General features: G+C 38.2%; 2 protein-coding genes across 2 annotated transcripts; both read left to right on the top strand.

Annotated features, from left to right (window-relative positions):
• The first annotated feature begins 1,020 nt into the window (after positions 1-1,020).
• Positions 1,021-6,905, top strand: popdc3 (popeye domain containing 3). Its single transcript, XM_042422667.1, has 3 exons — positions 1,021-1,926; positions 3,619-3,727; positions 4,261-6,905. The coding sequence occupies exons 1-3, from the start codon at positions 1,421-1,423 to the stop codon at positions 4,537-4,539; spliced, it is 894 nt and encodes a 297-aa protein (XP_042278601.1). The 5' UTR covers positions 1,021-1,420; the 3' UTR covers positions 4,540-6,905.
• bves (blood vessel epicardial substance) lies at positions 5,304-24,755 on the top strand. The gene is made up of 8 exons (XM_042424786.1): positions 5,304-5,313; positions 9,719-9,964; positions 13,280-13,404; positions 13,861-14,048; positions 15,958-16,066; positions 16,320-16,487; positions 16,626-16,767; positions 23,489-24,755. Exons 1-8 carry the CDS (start codon positions 5,304-5,306, stop codon positions 23,614-23,616), a joined length of 1,116 nt encoding a protein of 371 aa, XP_042280720.1. The 3' UTR covers positions 23,617-24,755.
• The last annotated feature ends 259 nt before the right edge of the window (positions 24,756-25,014 follow it).

Below are 25,014 nucleotides of genomic sequence, written 5' to 3'. Positions count from 1 at the left end.
AGAGCTGCTGCTATTCTGGCCCACAAAGATCACTCAGCCTCTGCCCATGGCTCTGATTAATGAGGAAAAATCAGTTCACTGGTTCTCTGACTCTCTCTTACTCACACTCAAAGACAGACACAAGCTGCTGCTAACTTTGCCACCTACCTTTCTTACTATTATTGTATTTTATTCTATCCATCTTTATTTTTCACCACACTACATCACATTCAATATGTCGTATTTGGAATCAGGAGGACAGCAGGACCAAGTGGATCACTGCTATCATTTCAACCATGTTTTATAGCTGTATCAAGTCAAAAATAGACAGACAAACCAGAAGTACGGAGACTTGACTGTCAAAATAAAATCCTTTTATTTAGATCATTAATTGCCAGTATAGTTTGAACATGCAGCCACTTTTTAATCCAACATTCTGGCTTGAGATTTGTCTGGAGTCATGTAGCCAGTATCAAGCCAAACAGAGAATGGTTTGATACTAATCACCTACTAATTGAGGAAGTTTTTGACAAATACAATTAACACCTATACACCTCCACAATATGCACCTAGATTGGATGGAATCTGCAGTAATTTATATTTACAACTGTGGTTTTGTCATCCAAACATACTGTACACACATTTCAAAGTCTCAATGGAAATACGTATTTACACAAGATGAAGCCTGTCAGAAATGAATCAAACAACAAATTTAAACCAGAAGGTTCACGTGTTGAAGGGGGTGTTCAAATAATTAATTAAACCATAAGCAGGCAAAATCTATAAACACTACAAAGAATGAGAGAAATACATTTCTAAATCTATAAAAAAAAAAAAATTCACATAATTTAGCCTTAACTTTAACCAATTCGTCCATAGTGACAAATAACTTTTTATCTTCTTTCTTCAGGATTTTTTAAAGTATGGTTTGCAGCAATGATTTGTTTCTGTTTGGAACATGAATGTCAATCGGTGGAAGTTATTTTTATGTTGTATTATTCCATGTGGGATGGATCATTTTTAATGAATATAAAAATGTATTCATTCATTCATACATCATTAAATATTAACATACATTTTAAATGTTTTATTGCTCTACTTATTTGACTCACTTGATTAATTTGCTTACTTGTTTGTACCATGTTTGGTCCTCCATACATCTGATCTGAGCTGTAGTTGAACATTGGCAAACGCCTCTGTCCATACATTTCGCTTTTATCCAGTAATCTCCGAGTCATTTGACTTCTTCTGTTGGGACCATTTCCGGTCAGCTCTTGGCTATCACAGCGGGTTTGGCACAGTTAGGTGTCACTACCAGGTTGACGCGTTACCTGTCTGTCGCCTTGTATTTGCGGTGTTTTTAATGAACGTTTCATGGCTTCCGAGAAACTCTGGTGACTTTATGTGAAATGCGCTGGTAGTTTTAATCACTTTAGAAAAGATGGAGCCTCCGGACTTCGAAGCCATGAACTTCACGGTGGAGCCGACGGTGGCAGCTTACCCGTTATGTGAGAAATGGGGAGACGGCTCGGAGGGCTCCGTGTTCCACCTCGCCAATGTCTTCCTCTTCCTCGGCTTCATGGGTGGCAGCGGGCTTTATGGACTTCTCTACCTGTTCACCTTCCTGACTCTGGGCTTCTTCTGCTCCGCTATCTGGGCTTGGTCGGACTTGTGCACCACGGACACGTTCCTTTGGTTTTTCGCGCTCTTCGGGGTGTGCTTGGGACAAGCGCTGCATGTTGCCTACAGGCTGAGAAGCGTCTCCTTCGAGAAGGAGTTCAATGAGCTTTACGGCTGCATGTTTAAGAAGCTCGGAGTGTCGCTCACACATTTTGGGAAAATAGTGGACTGCTGTGACGGACTCATCCACACCATCGAGAAGGACCACTGTTTCGCTATCGAGGGGAAAACCGCTATTGATAAGCTGTCGGTGCTCCTGTCTGGCAGGTGACTGTCATCCCCGATCGCTTCTTAATTTACACATCTGAACATTGTCTAGTTTAAAACTAAAACGTTTAACAAAGATCAAACAAAACTTCACACGGAAAGAGTTTTGCCATTCTCCTCAGTTCGTCATTGATATTTAAAAAAAATAGTTTAATAATTCAATCCTTATTGACCAAGGAGCCTGATTTGAGAAATATAAATAAACAAATCATAAAGTTAAGTTTTATTAAACCAAACTACCAGTTTTTTGGAATATAAAGACCTCGTTTGAGATTTTAGGTGCTTCATATTTTAGCATTTTACCTCCCATATGCACCTAAAACACCTTAATACACAGTTAATAATTAGTCATTACAATGACGCCATAAGTGCTCCATAATTGCACCCTATCATCATCTAGATTTAGTATCCCTGTCATAGCCTACATTTGTCCCTATCATAACCTGTGTGGGTGAAGATGCAACAGCTGCTAAATGAATGTTTGGAGTGAAAGCAGGCTCTGTGTATGGCTTGCTATAATTGAACTCTCCTCGTGTCACTATTCTAAATTTACAGAAACACCAGATTGTGTCACTGTTTACTTGCCTGATATGTTATGTCATCATGGATACTGAGCACATGCATACAATAATGTATGTATGTATTTATCACACAGTCAGCCTGATACAGTAGGAATTGCAGTAATAAAATATTGGGGTGTGAAATTATGTATCTGTGGCTGCCATATTTTCAATCCCCACCTTATTGCCTTATGTGTTGTGTCTGTATACAACACACACATACAGGCAGCTAGATAATATACAGGCTGCTACTTCTTAGCTTTCATTTAGTGTCACTAAAGTTGAGCAGATTGCAGATAGATGCCAGTATTATTGGTTTGTATACAGCTGATTAGGGGCAGCATCAGCATCACTTCGCCTATGATTGTAACTCTGTAGCTCTTTAGCTGAAACAGGTGGTCTTCGGGTAGAAACCGGCCCTGTTTATTAACTGATTGACTAAAAAACAATAAAGTACAAATTGTTATTAATATACCGTTGCTTCAGCCCGTCAGTATGGAGCACTAGATGGCAACGTCACTGCAGGAGCTCATCAGATTGAGTGATTGAGGTTTGTATGTTCTGTTCATTTGATGTGGTAGATATTTGCAGCGAATTAGGGAATTAATACTTCACACATTATCAAAGTTCTTTCAGTTCCAAATAGTCAACTGCACACGGAACAGTGTTTTTCTCAGTAGACATTTTGACATGTCACAGCAGGAGAAACACAGGTGGAATCAATCATATTAATAAGTGCATTCCATTTAGATTACTGCTGTTGTGCATGTTGCTGTTTCTGCTGCTATGACAAGTCTTAATATCTGCTGTGAAAAAGGCCCAATGACAGCCCACTGATGAAAGGGTTACCTTATTCAACATTTAATCACACTACATAGCATAAAATCTATGCTGTAAGGGATGAAGCTATCTAGGCTGTTGCCCTTTAAGCCATGCCACATCACTGATGTCACAGCAGGTGTTTCCCACAGCTGCTGAGGGCAGGACACCTGCTGTGATTAGTGTGTGGGCAGAGGTGCAGCAGTTCTTCTTCTTCTGTCCTGTATGAGATGGTGTCGACCACTTTATGTTACAGTGTTTCCTGTTGCAAAGCGGATCAGATAATGTCAGTTCTCTATTCATTCTCCTACAGAGTGCGTGTGACGGTGAACGGGGAGTTCCTGCATTACATTTACCCCTTCCAGTTCCTGGATTCACCTGAATGGGACTCTCTCAGACCATCAGAGGAGGGCGTATTCCAGGTTACCTCAGACTCACATGCACATGCAGAAACATTTCAGGGATTAATAATTCAAAATGTCTATTCACGTCATAGTCAACTGCACGCTTGCAACATTGCGTACTCTTCTCCTTGTCAATAAATCCCATGAAAAACTCAAACTGACAGTGAAATAATCTACCAACAAGTATTGTGTGTGAAATATTTAAAAATATTTATGTAAAGCTTATTTAAAAGCTGATTTCAAATATCTATATCAGCAAAGGAAATCTGCATCAGTAAGGGATCATGACTCAAAGGTCCATACATGTAACATCATTATCACCAAAACTGTCAGATTGATAAATTATTAGACCTAGGTGATTAAAATACCAACTTTAAGGGAATATTTGTTCTGAATTAGATTTTATCTGACCACCTTTAAAGGTTAATTACACTTTCATAGTGTGTCCACCTGTTACCTGCTGTCAGCACTAACTTTGGTTGTTTCCTGCTTGGTTCCTTTTCAACATGATCTCTTTGCAATCATTCATCTCTCTGTTTGGATCTCACCAGGTCACGCTTCGAGCTGATAACCCCTGTAGGTACGTGGCGTGGAGAAGGAAGAAACTCTACCTGCTTTTTGCCAAGCACCGCTACATAGCCAAGATCTTTGCCCTGGTTGTGCGCAATGACATCGCAGAGAAACTGTTCTCTCTTAACGACAAGGCTTTCGACAACTCCGGGCACCGCTATGACCTCCGCTTACCCAGTTACTGTCACGTACCAGGGACTGAATTAGAAAAGGCAGATGTCTTCCTGCAAGTGCCGGTGCAGGGAGGAAGGACTGCCTGAACACACACACACAAACAGGCATACACTGCTGCAGCCCTGCGGACAGGAACGGTTGTCATTTGGGTTGGGCTGTTATCTGCACATGTAGAGTAAGCAGCTTTCCACTGATGTTCTCGTTATTTCCATTTGATTTGATGTCAATTTGCAAATGGGGTCAGCAGAGTAGGCGGACGTGTCGGCAGATGTGATGTCTCTCAGGTGCAGGGAGGAGATGCGGGTGACTCTCAAGGTGAGTTGCAGTGATGTGCAAGATGAGGGTCACGTGACTGACAGAGACAACAGAGCATTGCTAACTAGGTTAACATCTTACGCTGTAGGAAGGTAGCATACTGACAGACAGCAACATGTTTGGACAGATTCTTTTCTGAAGAATGTGGTCGCATGGTACGCATGTCATTTACACCTGGCTGCATGAAATGGAGAAATCATGCTGAAAAACATTGACCGCTCAGTCCGCCCTTTAGGACCAATGTGTGCTTTAAAGGAACAGTTCAATATTTTGGGGACACACAGCTTCAGTGCGTGTTGCCAGATACAGTCTGTGAACGCAGGATTTGTTTTTGGTGTCTGAACAGGTACGATGGTAACAAAAATCTAACATCCTCACTGTGATGACCTGGGGTCTATTTCAGAACACAGGTTGAACAAACTGTGAGTCTAATAATAAAACTGTGATTCCAGAACATTTGATCAGAGTCAGTTCAGCACATGCGTGGTGAATGAAAAAAGCCATTGTCAATGGAGCTCTGATACTACTCTTCACCATGGCAACAGGTAAATAAAAGGCAGGGCCTCCATTTTAGTCCAGTAACATGCTGAGCTGTGAGGTGATTCGCTATTGGAGGCTCAAGAGACTCATACTGGCCCATACATGACTAATTGATTTGATTTATTGAACGGGACAGTGTGCAGTATTAAGCATAAATGATGCACTGCACTGGAGTTAGCTTGAAGCTAATTTGCATCCGTAGTCCACCACAATCAAAATAGATAGAAACACTAACAGAAAAGGAATAGCTGTAAAACAGTGGATACATTCTTCTGAGGTTCACAAACACCCTGTTGGTTTCCGTTCTCTTAATATATTCATGGCACACAGGAACTGGAACTATTGGGAGTTACATGCTGGTCCTCTTTATGCTAAGCTAGGCTAACTACATCCTGATATGACATGAACTTACAGACATGAGATGGACACTGATCTTGTTGTCTCTCTCTCAGAAAGAAAGGGAGTAAGCATTATTTCCCAAAATATTGAACTATTCCAAAAGACTGGTAGTTTGTTGAATAATGTGTTGTCTCATTATCAGGGCAGTACTAAAAATGTTGTTCCAAGTGAAATGTGATTGGGTTTACTGTACAGTGATAGAACAGCTGCTCTTGGCTGTGTATTAGACGTTCTTGTTTAGCTGTAGTAAACTTTGTAGCTGCTGGTTCCTTCCTGTTTGGCTCTACAGATCTTCTAGCATTTAATTGTTACCTCAGTTAGAAGAGAGACAGTGTGTTGAGCTTGCCATTAGCCTGAAATGTTATAATTATAAGATGGGAATTTCTTTGAATGTCATTGCTGTTTACACAAGTCTGTAGTTGACTTCTCAATTTTAGTTTTTTGTTGGCCTTTCTGAAAAGCTGAAACATGATAGTCTGTATATAGTTTGTCCTTACTGAAAGTTAAAGGGGATACTGGACACTAACACAAGAGCATCTTGTAGGCAATTTAAAAGATTACATATAAAAAACAAATACTACAGCTGATAGTGAGCCTTGTTCATCACATAAACTCAACAGATCTTCACTACACAGACAGGCGTCTTGCCACTTGGATTTCAGTCTCCTTTTCCTCCTCTGTAAGTCTCATTTCCAACATCCACTCAAACATCACGCAGTCACACAACAGTAAAATCTAATAAAATGCTTAAAGCTTTGACTGAGGAGCTGAAATTCATCTCGAGACATCCTGACCTCATGGATATGAAGAGAGTTAAAACGTGTGTGTGTGTGTGTGTGTGTGTGTGTGTGTGTGTGTGTGTGTGTGTGTGTGTGTTAAACTAGACCTACAGTGAAGGCAGATTGACATTTTTTTGAAAAGCATGAATTCATGCTATTTCTAATAAAAGCAATGACTTACTTAGATTTATAATTACATTATGAAATTATAAAGTGAAATCAATACATCTGCTGTTTAACTGTTTAAGATAATGTAATGTATAATACTGACAGATTAGATCAGTGCCTATTGTCAGTGTATCATTGTGTAAATGTGGATGTCTATATGGAATGCGAGTCCAGTATTCGTATTTGTATCTGTATTTGTTGAGGCAGCAAAATTATTTGTATCTGTATTTGTATTTGAATAAAAGTGGAAAGAGGCCTAAAAATCCTGTTTTTGTTTTATGACACTTTTAATTTTAGAAAATTTAAGTGTTACAATAAGTGTTCATAAATAAACTTATGAAGGAGGTCCCCACACCGGGTCTGGAACTGGAGTCTCTCAGATCATAGAAGACTGTGCTGACTACTGAGCTAAAACTTTACTCATCCCCTTATTGTAAACAGACCTCTTCCTATTTATACACCCATAACACAGAGACAGCACAGCATGTAATGTGTAGGGAGGAACTTCAAAGGCAATTATTGCTTTGCACTTTTCATTTATTGCCTATTTTTTACAACCTAACTTTGTGGAAAGGAGAGGGGGGACAACAGGTGATGGAGAGTCCCTTGGGAGCACTTTGCTTGTGTCAGTAGCTCAGCTTTATCTCTGGGGAACACCCCCCAACAAGTATTTTTTTAAATATTTGTACGAAACAAATATTTGTATAAAACCCACTATTTCTGCTTTGTATTTGTATTGGAGCACACCCCTAATGTCTGTATTGTAATGTAAAAATAAATGATTGACTGTGTGGATTTTTCTGTTGTGGCTTGTCTGTAAGTAACCACATATTGTCACATCTGTGTGTGATGTCATTCCCCTGACATCAGTGCAGATAACATAACAGTACAGGCTAGAGCAGAATACAATATACTGTAACTTCAGCATGATGTAGCTTTCAGCTATATTTCATGGTCTTTATCGGTGGATATATTGAGTTAAAATTATTTTGTTAAAATAATGTAAATTAAAATATATACATACATATACAATACATACATTAAATCACCAAATATATGTTACAATATATTGAATATGAATTATATATAAATATGTAAAATATACTGTGAGGTTACAAAATAAAGGCTTACAAAATAATCAAAAATATATTTTGAAAAAGTAAAAATGTTTCCAGTAAGTCCAAATAGATTGACTTTGAAATTGTTTAATTCAATTAATTAATAAATCAATTTTCAGCACAGCTTCAAAATGTTTTTGCAATTGCAAATTAAAATGCAATTTTATTCAAGTTTCAACAGAGCTACAGTGTGTTAAAACACAGTCAGTACATTTTGCTAAATGGGAAGATATACTGTAGGTTATGATGAATCCTAAAGTAGGCTATTTGAAGGGAATTTACCAATCTTTATTCCAATGCAAATGAAAAACTCCAAACAAAAGAAAGCCTTACAGATCTTGTGGGTGTTTAAACGGACAGATTGGTCACTGCTTTCATACAGGATAACGGAGTCATGTGCTCTGTCTCTCCCTGTCGGAGCGTCCAGTCACTGCAGCTGCACCGCTCTCTCCGCTTCTTGTCCATTTTAGTCTCTCCCTGTCAGCTGTGTGGAATGTGCGACACACATTGTGCAGCCCCCTGATTGAAGGTCCAGCCTGCAGTCTCAGCTCACTGCCTGCGGTGTCTCACACAACTCACTCCTTCTCTGCTGCTCTCATTTCACCGGCTGCTGCTGAATCGGTGAGTAGAAGCCTTTTTTTTTGTCGGTACTTTAAAGAGCAGTTAGAAAGTTGTAGGTGAGAGAAATTCCACTGTGCAGAGTCTGCATGTGTCCCCACATCTATTTTTACACCAGAGCCCCCCGGTGCCTGAGCACATCAGCCTGAGCCAGAAAAAACACAGCAGCTGATCCTGAGGCAGCGGGAAGAGATCCTGAAATTTATGATTGGAAAGTAAAAATGTGTATTTTTCTCTGAGAAATGTTGAATGTTATTCTGTGTGTGCACATGTACTTCAATTAATTTTTGATTGGAACAGATAGAGACAAATGTTTATACAGGAGTGTGTAGGCCTGTAGTGAGATGTATCAGGATTTGATGTGACATAACTGTTCTTAGACAATATAATATTTAATCCAAAGTCTAAATTCTGCTTTTGCAGACAGTAAAGACAACATATTCAGGTATAAAATCAATGAAAATAAATGTATTGGTGAGGTTTTGTACTTTAAAACAAACAGAGTTTGCATTTGGGAATCTTCCATGAGGTTATTCTTCATCCCCTGGGGTTTTCTTTTTATTGCAATTATCTTTTTTTTCCACAGAAAGAGACTTTTAGTTATTTTTAGTCCCAGACTGGGAATTGGGGCTTTTTCCAGAGCACAGCAGATGTATATATATTTGGCAGGGAGACTCCTTACAGCTGCACTAATCAATATATTTTTTAAATTTTTTTTACAAATGTTTTTCAAAAATTTTTTACAAAATCCATTTAATGGTTAAGGATGAAAGGTTAAAAACTAGAAAGGCCAAAAGGCAACTTTGTTTTATGTATCATTTTTAAAAATAATAACAATAGTAGAGCTCATCAAGAGCATTTGAGCCTTATTTAGCTTGTTGTTTTGGGTCTGCCCTGATAAACCCACAGTACACTACCTGCCCTGCAAAACAGCTGACATGCAAATGCTATGTTCACGCCATGTCATTAAGACCTTAATAATGAGCAGCATGACTCCAAATGACAGAATGCTAATGTTGCTCAGTGTCTGCTGGATTTGGAGCAACTGTCATTAAATATGTTAGTCATATAAACTTTATAATGTGATAATATGTTGTGCCTACAAATTGTTCTGCTGCCCCAAATGGACAAAAAATAATTTAATGCAGCTTGAAAACTTTTGACTTTGGGCACTAAGGAAGATTATAATCAACAATATATCACTTTCTTCCAAAGAATAGTTTCAACACAAGCTGAGATCCACTGTGAGCAGAACATTACATTTTTCAGCGCTAAGCGATTCATCATCATCCAGTCAGCTTTTGTCCATCTCTGCCCTGCACTTCAAGGTGACCTTGCTGCAGGATGTCTTCTACCCCAGAGCTGCCCCCCCTCCTCTTCACCACGCTACCCCCCCTTCCCATCAGCCACTCCGGGACTCCTGACGGTGGAGCCCAATGCCACCTCCTGCCAGGAGTGGGAGCAGGCCCACCACCTACTCTTCCACCTGGGGAACCTGTCCCTGCTGCTGGGCCTGGTCATCCCCACCACCTTGAACCTGCACATGATCCTGCTACGCGTCTTCCTGATGACAGGTCAGCCCCCCTTGCTGATGGCATTCCTTCTGTGATAATACAGCTGGGGATATTAGAGGATGCTAAATTTATCACAGCCTCTTCATGTGTATCTTTACGCTATCAAAAGTGTCCTGTGTCCCACTACCATAGGATTGTTGAGGATTTAGTTTTCGACATTTGGAAGTTTGGGATTTTGTTGAAAAGCTTTTCATGCTCACACTCTTCATCAAAGCAGAGGCCATAAAAGCTTCTGACAATGGAAAAAGCACTTCCAACATGTTTATCTTCAACTTGGAAGGAGAGAGGAGACAGGAAGCAGCAGGATTCATGGGAAATGTGGTTGTAATTTCAAGAGAGCCATTTATTTATATTGCCCTTTAGCACAGGGACGTCTCAGCTGGGCTTTACAGAGAAAATAAAAAGGAAAGAGGAAGAGAGGGAAGAGTGTGGAGTTACAGCAGTTAATCTTGTCTTAGTGACCCTGCAACATCAGCCTCAAACAGCCACACTGTTCTGTTTTTAAGAAAACCATCTGTTTTCTTAGATTGAAGTGTGTTAATGTCAGTTGAAAGGAAGTATGTAACTTTAAAGCCACGGAAATATTTAATAAATACATTTTCCCGTCAGAATTTTATTTCACTTTGGTAGTGAGGAGAAGGCTTTGAAACAGCATGTTGGAAAAAAGAATTTACAGAAGATATCAGTCTGTGTTAAATAACTGAAGCATACATTTTATGAAAGTTATGAAGGTTATTCAAATAAAATAAAACTGAATTGGTTGTTTCAGTCCACATGTATGCAGATTAGACTTATGATGCATTTCATGTAGATTAATTATAAATTCCAACTGGTTCCACTGCTCTGAGAGCAATCAGAAACTTTTAGTTGAAAGTCTCCCTCATGCTTATAATGTCTCCAACTAAATTTATATTGGGGTTTTTTTCAGTGCACTGGTTTTATTTTATTCTACAGCCTTTTAATATGTGAAAAATAAATAGTGATAATTCTTTACACATCTCCATACACATTTTAATATGAAGTTGCAGTTATATTAATATATTTCTCTCATTGTCTTTAAGAAAAGAAGACATTCACAATTTAAAATGACTTTGAAAGGTTTTTGCATGTTTAATCTTAGGGCCTTGTTGCTTTGACAACAGCTCCATGCCAGCTTCGAAACACTGTAACATCCAGTTACATGCTATTTTTATTTTGTTTTGTTTTATTGCATTCTTTGCATGTAAGTCTTTAGTTTTCTCTTTTGGTTATCCACGTTTTTAGTTATGTGTATTGTCTATATTAGGACAGGGAGACCTGTTGAGTCTCTGTTGTTGATGATTCAACACAAGCCTGGATTTTTCAGTTTTTCAGAGCTGACTTATCTTGTCATAGCAACAGGGCCTTCAGCCCAAACCTGCAAAAGCAGAGCTTATTTACATTTCAAGGTGAACAAAGATGAAGTCATTTTCAGATGTGAACGTCTTCTTCCCTCAGAAGCAAGGAGAGAAATATATTAACGTAATTGTGACTTTACATGAAAATGTGTAAATTACTGAGAAATCATCAAGATGTGTCAAAAGAATTGGAGAAATACGGTCTATATTTCACACCAAAGAGTACATATTAAAAGGCTATACAATAAAATAAAACCACTTCACTGAAAAAGAATCAATACAAATTTAGTTTGAGACACTATCAGCAAAAGGGAGACATTCAACTAAACTAATTTTATAACAAAGATTTTGGAACCAAAGGAACCAGATGGGCATTTATCACGGTGTGAAATGCATCATAAACTGTACACATGTTGACTGAAACAATCTAAATGCTGTTTCAAGGGCTTCTCCACACTACCAAACTAGAAAACGCTAAAGCCTTTAATCATTTAATATTTTGTTGATTTAAAGTGGACATATCATGCTTTTTGTGATGTGATTTTCTGTTTAGTTTGCAATGTTACCTCTACTTCCTCCTTGTGATGACATAAGCCCCTCTTCTCATTTCTCAGTTTGTACATCCTCCATTCCTTTCCTCGCCTCCTCTCCTCACATCTTCCCTCCCACCTGAGATGCGAGCGGAGGAGGCAAGGAAGAGACACGAGGAGAGAGGAGTCGAGGCAACAGGGATTTAACAAAATGAGACATCCTCGAAATATAACATGCGGCACAGCTGCATCATCTGTCCGTTGTTTTGTTACAGCCTACCGCTGTAGTTTATGATCTCTGACAGATGAGCATAACAATGTTCATGGAAACTTATATATTTACTTTTAATTCAAATCACAACGTAATAATATTTATGATATAACAAGAATGTACGGATGTCATACATTGTTATATTTTATTTAACACACGTGTGCACGCAGACACACACACACATATATACATACATTATATATATAGGATATATATATATATATATATATATATATATCCTTTATATATTTTATTGCATGAAGCACTACAAATGGTTGTATATTCCAGCTGTGTGTCACGCCACTTATTATTTATATTTAATATATATTTATTAGGTTCCCCGTTAGCTGATGCAGAACATTGGCTACTCTTCCTGGTGTCCACACAAAACAAAAAGCATGACAACAATAAGACACTTACAGACACAACAACCGAATGACAATAAAATCAGAGAAGTATAACAAACCACTTTCTTTCTCATAAACATATTACTATGCATATTCTTACTCATTTCCACTTACATATATTAATATACACAAAATGTATAAGCACTGAACATACACACAAAGTGAATCTTAAAACATATTCATATACATAAAAAAATAAAATAATAAAAAAATTACAAAATATGATTACAGGTGTAGGGATGTTAGGTGTTGCTTCACTTGTTTTTTGAAGCTTGCTTTATTGGGTGCTTTAGTAATCTGAGCTGGAAATGAGTTCCATGCAACCATAGCTCAATACAATACCGTGCGTTGTTTTGATTGTCTTCTAGATTTAGGAACTGACAGGAGCTAAAACGGCCTGTTTCAGACAGAGGCTGAACTGAGTGGCTGCATAAAGGACCAGTATAAGATAAATAAGGAGTTTTTAACTGTAAAGATATTTCAGTATATCAACAGATTAAAAGTAAGGACCTAAAAATATGAATGATACGTCCGCTTTAAAAGTTCCACACCGCTCTGCAACTAATATGTTTCTTAAAAACAAAACAGCATGGTTGTACAATGAATGAATGTCTTGACATTACAACCACAGTAACTGTACATGATTATGTCTGTATGAGAGGATATTTAAGTAGACTTTGACATAACCCTCCTCTAACCACTGTGTTCTGTTTTGTCTTGACCCCTTACAGGATGTGGTCTCTTCATTGTGTGGGCAGCGTTGTACAGATGTAACCTGGATGTGATGGTTTGGAATTTGGTCTTCCTGGTGGTCAACTTCATGCACTTGTTCTTCCTCCTGTACAAGCGCAGGCCGGTGAGTTCTGTATCAGCTTACCCTTATTCACATTCTCACAGTCGCTTTACATTCAGGCCATTCCAGTGTTTCACTTAATTGAAATACTGGCTTCAGGCGTTTGGGGGAACAGCGTGTTTATTTATGCAGAGGTTTAGGGTTGAGTTTTTCTCATTGTCTGTGAATCGAGGCAGTATATCCCCCTGGGTTTGGTCCTGCTTTATGGTAATGAGATGCAAGTTTGATCAAATCCATGGGTGTCACTGGGGGGTTTAGTGTAAGGGTCCTCCAGCAAGCTGACAGAATCAGACCAGGACTTTTCATAATGAGACAGGAGACCCATCCTCCTCAGTCAGTGCTCCTTAACCAATTCACCAACAGTATGTGCTTTCATCTGCATTGTTGAAGTTTTCTTTTTACTTGAATGATAGCTTTTCATAAGAAGGATGAGTTAAGATTGCCTGTCTGCTTTGTCAGATTAAGATTGACAGGGAGCTGAGGTCGGTCTACAAGCGGATGTTTGAGCCCCTTCATGTGCAGGAGGCTCTGTTTCAGAGGCTCACGGGCCAGTTCTGCACCATCCAGACGCTGAAGAAGGGCCAGGCCTACGCTGCTGAGGACAAGACCTCTGTGGATGAACGCCTCAGTATTCTCCTCAAAGGAAAGTATGTGCTGTACTAGCAACTACTATGTGAAAGTTGCTCTGTGTGGTTGGAATGATGTAACAGGATGATTGCAACTGTTATTCGTTTATTAGTAAGAATTTGATATTGTCCTGTTTGTGTTGTCCACCACATATGAAGGATAGACTCACTCATACTGGCTGGTGGTTAGCTTAGCTTAACATTAAACAGGTGGAAACAGCTAGCCCGGCTCTAGCCAGGTTCCATATTAGGCCCTTTACTGCGCACCGAAGAACTTAATCAAATTTTTTTCTTGGTGGGCCGTGAACCAGCTCGGTGAAAATGCAGGCCTGTATTTTTTGTTTATTTGTTTCGATTAATTTAAGAATAAAATAGATTTATAACAGTGTTTAGGGTTGTATTGAAGGGCAAATGTCATGTTTCCCATCAGTAAGTAAGCGCTAACAACTTATTTTAATACTCATTTGGCCAAAAATGACCATATATGCAAATATATAATCTGTGTTGCACTTTGAGACTTGAGACGTACTTTACTGGTAATTCACTCACAATAAAAAACAGTAGCCTGCTTCATTTGTGCTAAAAAAAAAGGCAATTTTCTATTCAACTACCATGTATTTGTGTTTGTGAAGAACTGATCCGTTCTGGTCCAACAGGCTAAAGTAGTGGAATTAAAACAGTGTTAGAGTTCACAAGTTAAAATGTCTTGTGGTAGGTTAAGTAGATTAAATTACAGCAACATGCGCTGTTCATCTACAGTATATCTGTGAAAAACTGTGTAAAGGTTTTGGTGTAAACTATGAAAGTTAAAACTTCAGTTGTCATCAGGAGGCTTAATATTTTTGCTGGAGGGCTGGATCTGGCCCACAGGCTGCTTTTGCCTACCACTGCTTTAGGGTCTGTATAAATGACATGCCTTTAGCTTGTCCTGAAATTCAAACAAAAATGTATGTAGATGAAGCAGTGTTGTATGTTATGGAATTGTTGACATCCTCTTATGCACTGGTAAACAGAGAAAAGTTATTGATAACTTTAAATATCTTAGAAATTGTTTTAGATTCAAATTTGACTTTTAAGAAACAAGTTGAAAAGGTTGCTGAAATAGTTCAGTTTTACTTGCATGCATGCGATGATTCTCTCAATGCCTCATATTGCAATTTAATTTAACAATTGAGCATTAAATATTTTATATATTTTAAGATTTTATTTAAACATTGGACATCTTGAATGTTGTTTTCATTTAAGACCATGGGCAAAAGTTCCTTGCTGTAAGTGTTTTACAGAATATATGGAAAGCAAAGTTTTTTAAAAATTTTATTCTATTTTTTTTGCTGATCTGAAAAATGATCCGATCTGTGACTCAAATCCGTGATGTGATCTGAACCGTGAGTTTTGTGATCTGTTGCACCCCTATCTCAAACCTCAGCTGCTGCCTCACAAGTTGGTCCCAAACTGGAGTTTCCATATTAAAGCTAATAGACTGACTCTATAAACAAACACATACAGTACTCTATAAGCACCCAATCATTATCACCACTGTGATGTCCTGCAGAGATATCATTAATGTGGTTTGGAAAGTTTTAAACAGTGCATGAACATGGACATGGATACTTTAAATTGTACATGTAATGGCACCCCCTCCTTTAAGTCACTTTGTTAAACTCACTCAATACCTCCACAAAAAACAAGGATAGTTGCCATGGCGACTGTATTATCAATAGGTAACTGCACTAAATACAGCATTTTTAAAATCAAACTTGAAATATGGTTCAAACAAGTCCAAATTAAATGACTAAATACGTGGTTTGACCATGTGACTCCAGAACGACACATAGGAGTGTTTTGTAATTTGGCTAATCAGGCTGACAAACTGTTCCTTTAAAATGACTTAAAATGGATTCATTTTGACTTTAATATTTCTGTTTGACAGGATGAAGGTGTCATACCGAGGCCATTTCCTCCACAACATCTACACCAATTCATTTATAGACTCTCCAGAGTTCAGGTCCACTGCGATGAACAGAGGAGAGAAGTTCCAGGTAAGTACAAGTCACACATGATGTAGATAAAAGAACGGATGAAACTCTGTGCCGTCATTGTCTTAACAATAATAAATTCTTAATACTTCTTCTTATGACTAATGTGCTCTTCTCATCTCCACATAGCCTTAATGGTTGCAGTGGTGAAATGAATAATGGATTAAAACTTTCACTTCCTGCTCATTCTGTTTCATGAAGAGAACAATCATTTAAAACAGATGTGAGGTGGCTTTTTATTTGATTTGATGAACAGGTGACCATCATGGCAGAGGAGAACTGTAAGTTTCTGTGTTGGTCTCGAGAGAGGCTCACCTACTTCCTGGAGTCAGATACATTCCTCAATGAGGTGTTCAGGTACCTCATTGGCAAAGACATCACCAACAAACTCTACTCTCTCAATGACCCCACACTCAGTGACAAGGTGGGTCAAGATCTGCTGTCTGTCACATTATGCTTTGTAAACACAGACACTGTAAGCATTAAAGCAAAAACATCACACTGGATGATAGTGGTAACAGTAATAATTGTGGTGGTGATGATGGTGGTTGATGTGTCACAGGCAGTGAAGAAGATGGACCGCCAACCCAGCCTGTGCTCTCAGCTGTCTATGATGCAGATGAGGAACAGCATGGCCAGTACCAGTGACACTGATGATGTACTGAACCAGATCCTACGAGGAGGATCTGCTGGCTCCTCTATCCGTAAGTCACATGATCATCCAGCAAGGTGTTGCAATGTGTTTCTAGCTTACAGGAGGGCACCAAGTTTATGGCAGATTACTCCATAAGTCAATGTCCCTGCTCTAATCCCAATGACTCTAGCAGTCCAAACCTCAAAGAAACCTATTAGATGTGTTCTTAATCATACAATCAGATCTAGTCGTAAAGTCCCCCTCCACTGAAAAATATGTTTTTCTTCTTGTTCCTACAGTTGAATGTTTGAGCTTCACTGTGCAGAATGATGTATGTGCAGAGTTTGTTTTCATATCATACACTGATTTTAAGGGGTGGACCTACAAGCAGGATTTGTGACATCACAACTAGTTTGGAAGCTAACCCTGGTCCAGTATGCAACTTACACAAGTGTGATATGGAAACTTGAAGCCTCCAGTGCACAAACACTGAGAATGGACTTTACAGTGAGATAGGAGGCATCTTATTTCCAACATTTACACTTCTGAACGGAAATATACTTGCATATTCATAGATTCTGGAATTTTTAATGACGAAGAAAGAATAGATGTCATTTTATGGATTTTAACGTGGTAATTACACTTTTTTTGTGGAAAAACCACATCAGACACACATTATTGTTTCAAGTATTTATATATGACTCAATACATGTGTGGAGGGGCTCTTTAAAGTGTAGTGTCAGTAAAATTAATGATACAAGCTATGATAATAATATTAGATAACGTTGTAGGATCCATACTGACACATAAGCATTGGGACAGTCTCTCAGAACATACAGTGCTGCTTGAAAGTTTGTGAACCCTTTAGAATTTGCTCTATTTCTGCACAAATGTGACCTAAAACATGATCAGATTTCCACTCAAGTCCTAAAACTAGATAAAGAGACATCAGTTAACAAATGAGACAAAAACTTTACACTTGTTCATTTATTTATTGAGGAAAATGATCCAACATTACATATTTGTGCGTGGCAAAAGTATGTGAACCCCTAAGATTATCAATTCATTTGAAAGGGGAAATTACAAATGGGTGTTTCAATCAATGGAATGACAATCAAGTGTGAGTCTGGGAGGCCCTGCCCTATTTAAAGAAGAGAAATCTGGGTCTTCATTGTTAAACTATGAGCTTCACAACACAGGTTTGTGGAAGTGTGTCATGGCTCAAACAAAGGAGATTTCTGAGGAGCTTAGAAGAAGAGTTGTTGATGTTCACCAAGCTGGAAAGGGTTACAAGACCATTTGTGAAGAGTTTGGACCAGTCGGCTGCCAGGCAGATCATATACAAATTGAAGACATCCAACACCATTGTTACCCTCCCCAGGAGTGGTTGAACAACAAAGATCACACCAAGAGCAGGCGTGTAATAGTCCAGGAGGCCACGACGGACCCCAGGGTAACGTCTTGGAAACTAAAGGTCTCTCTTGCAGTGACTACAGTCGATGTTAATGAGTCCATCTTCGGGAGAACATTGAATGGTGTGCATGGCAGAGTTGCAAGGAAAAAAGCCACTTCTCTCCAAGACTACTACAGATGCAAATTAGCTTCAAGCTAACTCTGGTGCAGTGCATCATTTATGCTTAATACTGCACACTGTCCTGTTCAATAAATCAAATCAAATCAAATCACAATCAGAACATTGCTGCCGTCTCCGGTTCGCTCAAGACCACATGGATAAGCCAGAAGGTGATTGGAACAATGTTCTGTGGATGCATGAGACCAAAATCAAACTTTTTGGCTTGAATGAGAAGCGTTCTGTTTGGCGATGAGCAAACACTGCATTCCAGTATAAGAACCTTACCCTATCTGTGAAACATGGTGGTGCTAGTATCATGGTTTGGGCTGCTTTGCTGCCTCTGAACTAGGACAGCTTGCAATCATTGATGGAGCTATGAGTTCTGAGTTGTACCAGCGAATTCTACAGGAAAATGTCAAGGTATCTGACTGTGAACTGAAGTTCAACAGAAAGTGGGTCATGCAGTAAGACAACGACACTAAACGACAAGTCGTTCTACCAAAGAATGGTTAAAGCAGAAGAAAGATAATGTTTTGGAATGGCTGAGTCGAAGTCCTGACCTTAATCCTATAGAAGTGCTGTGGAAGGACCTGAAGCATGTAGTTCATGCAAAGAAGTCCACAACATCCCTGAGTTGAGACTGTTACGTAAGGACAAATGGGCTAAAATTCCTCCAAGCTGATGTGCAGGGTTGATAAAACAATTACTGGAAACGTTTGATTGAAGTTATTGCTGCAAAAGGGGGTCACACCAGTTACTGAAAGCAAGTGTTAACATACTTTTGCCTCACACAAATGTGTAAGATTGGATAATTTTCCTCAATAAATAAATGAAAAAGATGAAAAAAATTATTTTTTTGTCTCATTTGTTTAATTGGGTTCACTGTGTCTAGTTTTAGGACTTCTGTAAATATCTGATCACATTTTAGGTTATATCTATGCGGAAATACAGATAATTCTAAAGGGTTAACAAACTTTCAAGCAGCACTGTATGTTCCTAAAAGACAGCTTCCAACAAAAGCAGCACCCATCCTTACTATATAAACATTACCATTACTAAGTTGTAATATGCACAAGGTGTAAATTAAAATATATTGCTTGCTTGACAATGTAATGACACCCTTTCCTATTCTTCATCACAAAAATATTTTCTCTAGTGTCTGGTAACAGTGTTTCCCCTATAATAGTACAGGCCTGGCGGGCCGCCAGGCCAACAAGAACCCCCGCCAGGCCAAAAAATATTTTTTCAAATGCCAACAATAATGCCAAATATCCATTCATTCGGAAATCAATAGCGATTAGGAGAACAGAAACGTGAGTCAACGTCTGTGTCGTTGCCTGAGAAACTGCAGGTAGCGTAACTTCTTTTAAGGAATAGGGAAGAGCGTAAACAAGTGAGTGGTTAAGCAAGAGAGCAAGCGTCAGAAAAGTGACAGTGAATGCTCGCGGAGTAGAGGAAAAGGTTAGCAGTAAGTTGTCAGTCTGACAGTAAATGTACAGTACAGACTACAGTGTGTCAGTTAATAAATGCTGCAGCTTGTCAAGACCATGAAAAGTCATGTCTGTTATTTCCCCAACTGCTGGAAAAGTGAAGAGGTTAGCTCCAAAGTTAGCAACAATGGGATAGCCTAACCTGACGACGCTAAAAAGAGAAATAGAGAAGGGAGAAATGTGTGGCTGCTAATCTAAATAAGGCTAAATATGAAATATCTGATATTTAGTGGTAGTAATATGTCCTGTGTCCTCTGTCCTGCTAACACTTGAATATGTCAGCTTGTCAACAGCTCTGTTAAAGTGGCAGAAAAATACACCAGAGCAATTATCACCACAGTAATAAGTAGTCAGAGGTGCTTAAGTACACCTGCATACCCACACATTAACGTTTCCTCTTATTAACAGTCAGACTATTGACTGCTATCTCATCATAAAGAGTGTATGGTTATATCCATTGACTAAATAAATACATATATATATATATATATATATATATATATGCCAAATCAAGATGAATATTGATACCTGCTGAAGCACGTTTACACCTCACAAAATATATTTTTGTCTTAATCTTTAAACATTTAACAGATTTTTGTTTAGAATTGCTGTTTTATACAGTTACTAAGCATTACTGTTGCAAATGCTAGGTCTTGCTGCTAAAATATAATATGTTTTGAATGTGCTATAAATAATCTGCTGATAGTCACAACAACACTACAACATGTATTAGACCAGCAGGAATGATTTACCTTTTAAAATACTATATTATGAACAGACTGACACATCTAGGCTAGTTTTTGCTCCACACATTACCTTTACTGTAATTAGATGCAGATGCACCAAATTTAAATCACAGCATAATAACATTAGTGTACAAAACCACAGCTCACGTGATTTTATTATTATTTTATTATGTTTTATTTAATCCTCTTAACAATAATGAATGAGTAAAAGACACACCATCTCTGTTTTTGCCTTGATGTGAACTGCTGCAACAGCATTGAGAATGGGACATCAGGTTTTTGTGATTTTTTTTTTAATGTCAAAACATACATGGAATTATTTGATATTACACAGTGGAAGCAGTTTGTTTCCTGACCGGTTGCATGCTTTTCTAAAAAATTATGTCAGCTTTTCTCTGATGTGTTCCTCCTGTTGCTCCTCCAGCTGGGACTCCTCAGATTCAACCATTCCCTGACAGGGCTGTAAGACCACCTCTTTTATCTCAGCCCTCCCCCAACCACCACCTCTACCACATCCCAAACATCTGTCCTGATTCTCTTCTCAAGTCACTGTGTAACCAAATCATTACTACTTTAAACCAATCAGGATTTAACCTGGAAAGCTCCATATTCTGCCTGCTCTTAAGGTGTGCTTTGAACCTGTGTGGTATTTTAACATCTGCTATTACTGCTTAATCATTGCTTAATTTCATTAGACTGATACATTGGTTTGAATTATTGTTAGAATTATTAAAATCAATTATATCATTAAAATCAAACATGTTCATTTACATTTTGTTGCATCTAATTATGACATCTAAATATTTTTATTGAACATACAGGTACAAAGACAAGACATGTACATAAAATAACAACATATAACATTTATCTACAAAATAAAATAGCCAAATAACAGAACATACATCTGCGCAAAACAAAACCAAATATCACCAGCTGCATACATCTAACTTATGTGCAACGCTGAAATTTTGGACCAGTAGAGGCTCACAGGGAAAATTTGTTGAGTGTCCAAAATGGGAAATGTTTATTGCACTCCATTATGTTTTGACATGCTTTGTGTTGAAATGAAAATTCTGACCTGCAGATGTGGAAAGGTATGGCAGTGACTAAAATACTAAGACTTGAGGACCATAAATACCCACAGTAACTGTCAACAGCTTTTTAGATGCTGAGAGACGCTGACCACGATGAAAGTATAGGTGTGAAAGAAAACAGTATTGATAACCCTGAAGAAGACTGTCATGTCAAAACGTTGGTAAATTATTCAAATATATTTTTTCACACAGTGGCTACAAGTGTGCGACAACAGCTTTTTAAAGTGTTGATGTGGTGGAAAATTTCTGAAGGTCAAAGGTTTGTAAAAACTATTACAAATCATCCTCTGGAGACCATGTCAATAACAAATGTCTTGGCAATCTGGCCAAAAAAAGTTAAAATATATAGAACAAATCAACATCACAATCATTAACCCTCATCCTACCAACATATTTCACATATATGCTTTTCTTTAATACAAATTGCCCCTACCCCGCTGATAATGAGTGATACTTTAAATAGGGAACCATGGCAAACATGACCTCTATAAATAGTTCCATCTATTAAAACTGCATAGGCGACATTGGATGCTTTTGACTGGGGTCCCCCAGAACAATACCTTTGTATTTTTAAAAAGCACTAATTAAAACAGAACAGAAAACAATGATATGAAGTCATTCGGAACAAATTGATTGACAAACTCATGAAATATTTGAATAATAGAATAAAGCACCTGAGAGATATGACAAAAAGTAAACCTCTGAGGACTGCGGGTACCCGTGGTTAGCATGTTGCACTTCATGGTCGCAACGTTTCTCTCTCACTCTTTTTAATGAGGAACCATCAAAATACACGGAGGAGGACACAAGGTTAGGTTTGCTTAGGCTTGGTTAGCAAAAGTTGCAGCTAGGTTCAACTTTTTTGGCAGATGACCCTAGGTTTTTTTTTTCCAGAGCCTTTAGTTTTAGCAGCCCCACTGCACCACTGCACTGACTGGCCTCATTAGAGCTAAAAATTGGTCTGAATGCATCCGAAGACTGAAGATCTCTCAGTCACCATCGCACAGATTTTAAACATTCTTTTTGTAATCAGTCTCTTGTGAGTCCCCCAGCTTTAAGGGGGACCTTTAAACAATACTAATTTACATTATGTCAGTGGATAGCCATTGATCTTACTGTTTGTCACATTTGATCTGATGTGTGATTTTACTGATACAGCATCTCAGTACAGACTTATACTGAAAGAGCTGCCTCTAAAAAGGTTTTTATTCTGACAATATTAAGTAGAAAATCTGAACCAAGGGAAGTATTTGCACAACAGCACTCATTTTAAAGTAAAACTTCAGCTTAACAGCTTTTATCTAAAAATATCCATCGCTTCCTTCAACAACACATATTTGTTGAACCCAAGTGACATCACTCATTCATTTTCTCCAGAATAGAGTGAATGCAACACATGCATTAGGAGGAGACTCTCTCTAAAAACCAAATATTTGCATCTGTTGCTGCCTGGGTACAGACTAAAAGCACCTGTAGTGGAGCATTGCTCTTCAAAATGCTTTTAGTGCAGAGGAGCAGCTCCATTTCTATTCTGCACAAGAGCTCTTAGAGTTTTAATGCAGCAATGTGTTAATGGAAACACATTGACAGGATGTTTTCTGGTCTCACAGTATCTGTTCATCCACTCATCCATGTGCTGGGGTCCGGGGGTGTATGTGTGTGTATGTGATTGTGATAATAACTCCCTCTAGTTTGGACTGTTTGCTACATGGAGGGAGGTTTGTGTTGTTTGTGACATGTGACTACTTGTATTGGTTGTTGAGCTGGGATGATGCATTTTTTTCATCCCTGTGTGCATACAATAAAGAGGACTTTAACTCTTTATGTGTTAAAAACATTGAATAGAATCAACTGTAATACTGTTGTTTTTTTGGTGTTTTTTTTTTAGAAAAATCACCTAGCACCAAAACCTCCTCAAAAATGAAGCCCATAGAAGAAGGCATGGAGGACGACGTTTTCGAAGAGTCTCCCTCCAAGCCTCGCCGTCTGTCCAGCACCTCCACTGAGGAAGTGTAGCCTGCAGGGGAAAAAATGTCAAGAAACTGCAGTACAGAAAGATATGTTTCAGGTCATTTAGAAACCAGTGTCTCCATGACATAGTTTGTCCTCCAGAGAGCGCTGAAAAATAGATTTTCACACTGTAAAATGTCCCAAGACAATGTCCCGGACACTGTTCTTTAATAACCAAATTTAAGGGATCCTCATCAAAAATGTTTATGTGCTAAAAAGAAAAAAAAAAAAGAAAAACCAATTTTGGCTGATACACTGAAAATATTGTTCATTCAATGCACATTTTGTAATTCCAGCCGTCTAAAACTCTTTGTTTTAATTTTAGAGTTTGACCAAAGTGTTTTTCTAAATTTGGATTAAATGAAGTTGGTGGAGGAGGACAAATATTGTAGCTAGCCTAATATCAGTAGTTTGTGTGCAGTATGTGGTACAGTAGGTATGTAGGGAGGCCTCCCAGCATGCAACTGGACAAAAGACTCATGGACATGTGTCTCATTTTATTTAATGTTTCTGTATTGTTACTGGTGTTGTTGCGTTTTACACTGTGTTCACTGTTTCCACACTTCCATTGTTGAAAATATACAAAGGTATAATACTGTAATATTTTACATGATCATAAACTTTAAAAATGACTTATTTCAGTTGCAACAACTCTGCTAAAGTGGTTTGCCTTAATTAAAAAAATTGCTGCGATGCTAGTAGATAACTCTCAGAACAGAACCAATATAAATTCTTTCACTGTTTGTGGAAAATGTAAGCTTTCTCTGTTGTGTGATCATGTGTTGATGCAAATCCATTTTTATTATATATTTTTTTCCACATAGACACAGCCAGCTTTAGCCACAAACTCATTAAATGTCACAACTTTCACGTCAGAGTCTTTGCTGAATTTACTGGTGTATTGTTTTGAATGTGGGTTGACGTATAAGCCAGTGCACCATGTGTGTTTAATAAGTATTTGTATTAAAATGTCTTGTCCTACTGTTTGCTGCAGCAGAACTAAAGTCAGTTGCTTTAATGGGGAGTAAAGGATGTGATATTGTATTTGTAGGACTAGAGTGCCCCCCTGTGGCCATAATGTGCCATGCATGCTTGGTTCATGTAATAAAGTCACCGATGAGCAGTCAGTGCTGTCGAGTAAAGAAGACAGCATCTTAACAAGTCACTTATTTCTTTCTCAGCCCAAATACTTCTTTCAGGGAAAAAAGCAATAAATACTTACACTAAATTTGACAAGGCATTTTTACTCATTTCATGAATTTGTGAGAAATATGTGTCAGTATAACAAGATAGAATATGTTAGATCACTGTAGTTGTGTTTAAAAAAATTATAATCATACCAAATTTGAAGATTTTATTTATTAAATATTTTGTGAATCAATACATGTATACATTAACAGTAAG

This window comes from Thunnus maccoyii, chromosome 10 (assembly GCF_910596095.1).
Source record: "Thunnus maccoyii chromosome 10, fThuMac1.1, whole genome shotgun sequence".
Taxonomy (NCBI): Eukaryota; Metazoa; Chordata; class Actinopteri; order Scombriformes; family Scombridae; genus Thunnus; species Thunnus maccoyii.
The sequence above is the reverse complement of the archived record's forward strand: the minus strand, read 5'-3'. Positions and strand labels throughout refer to the sequence as shown.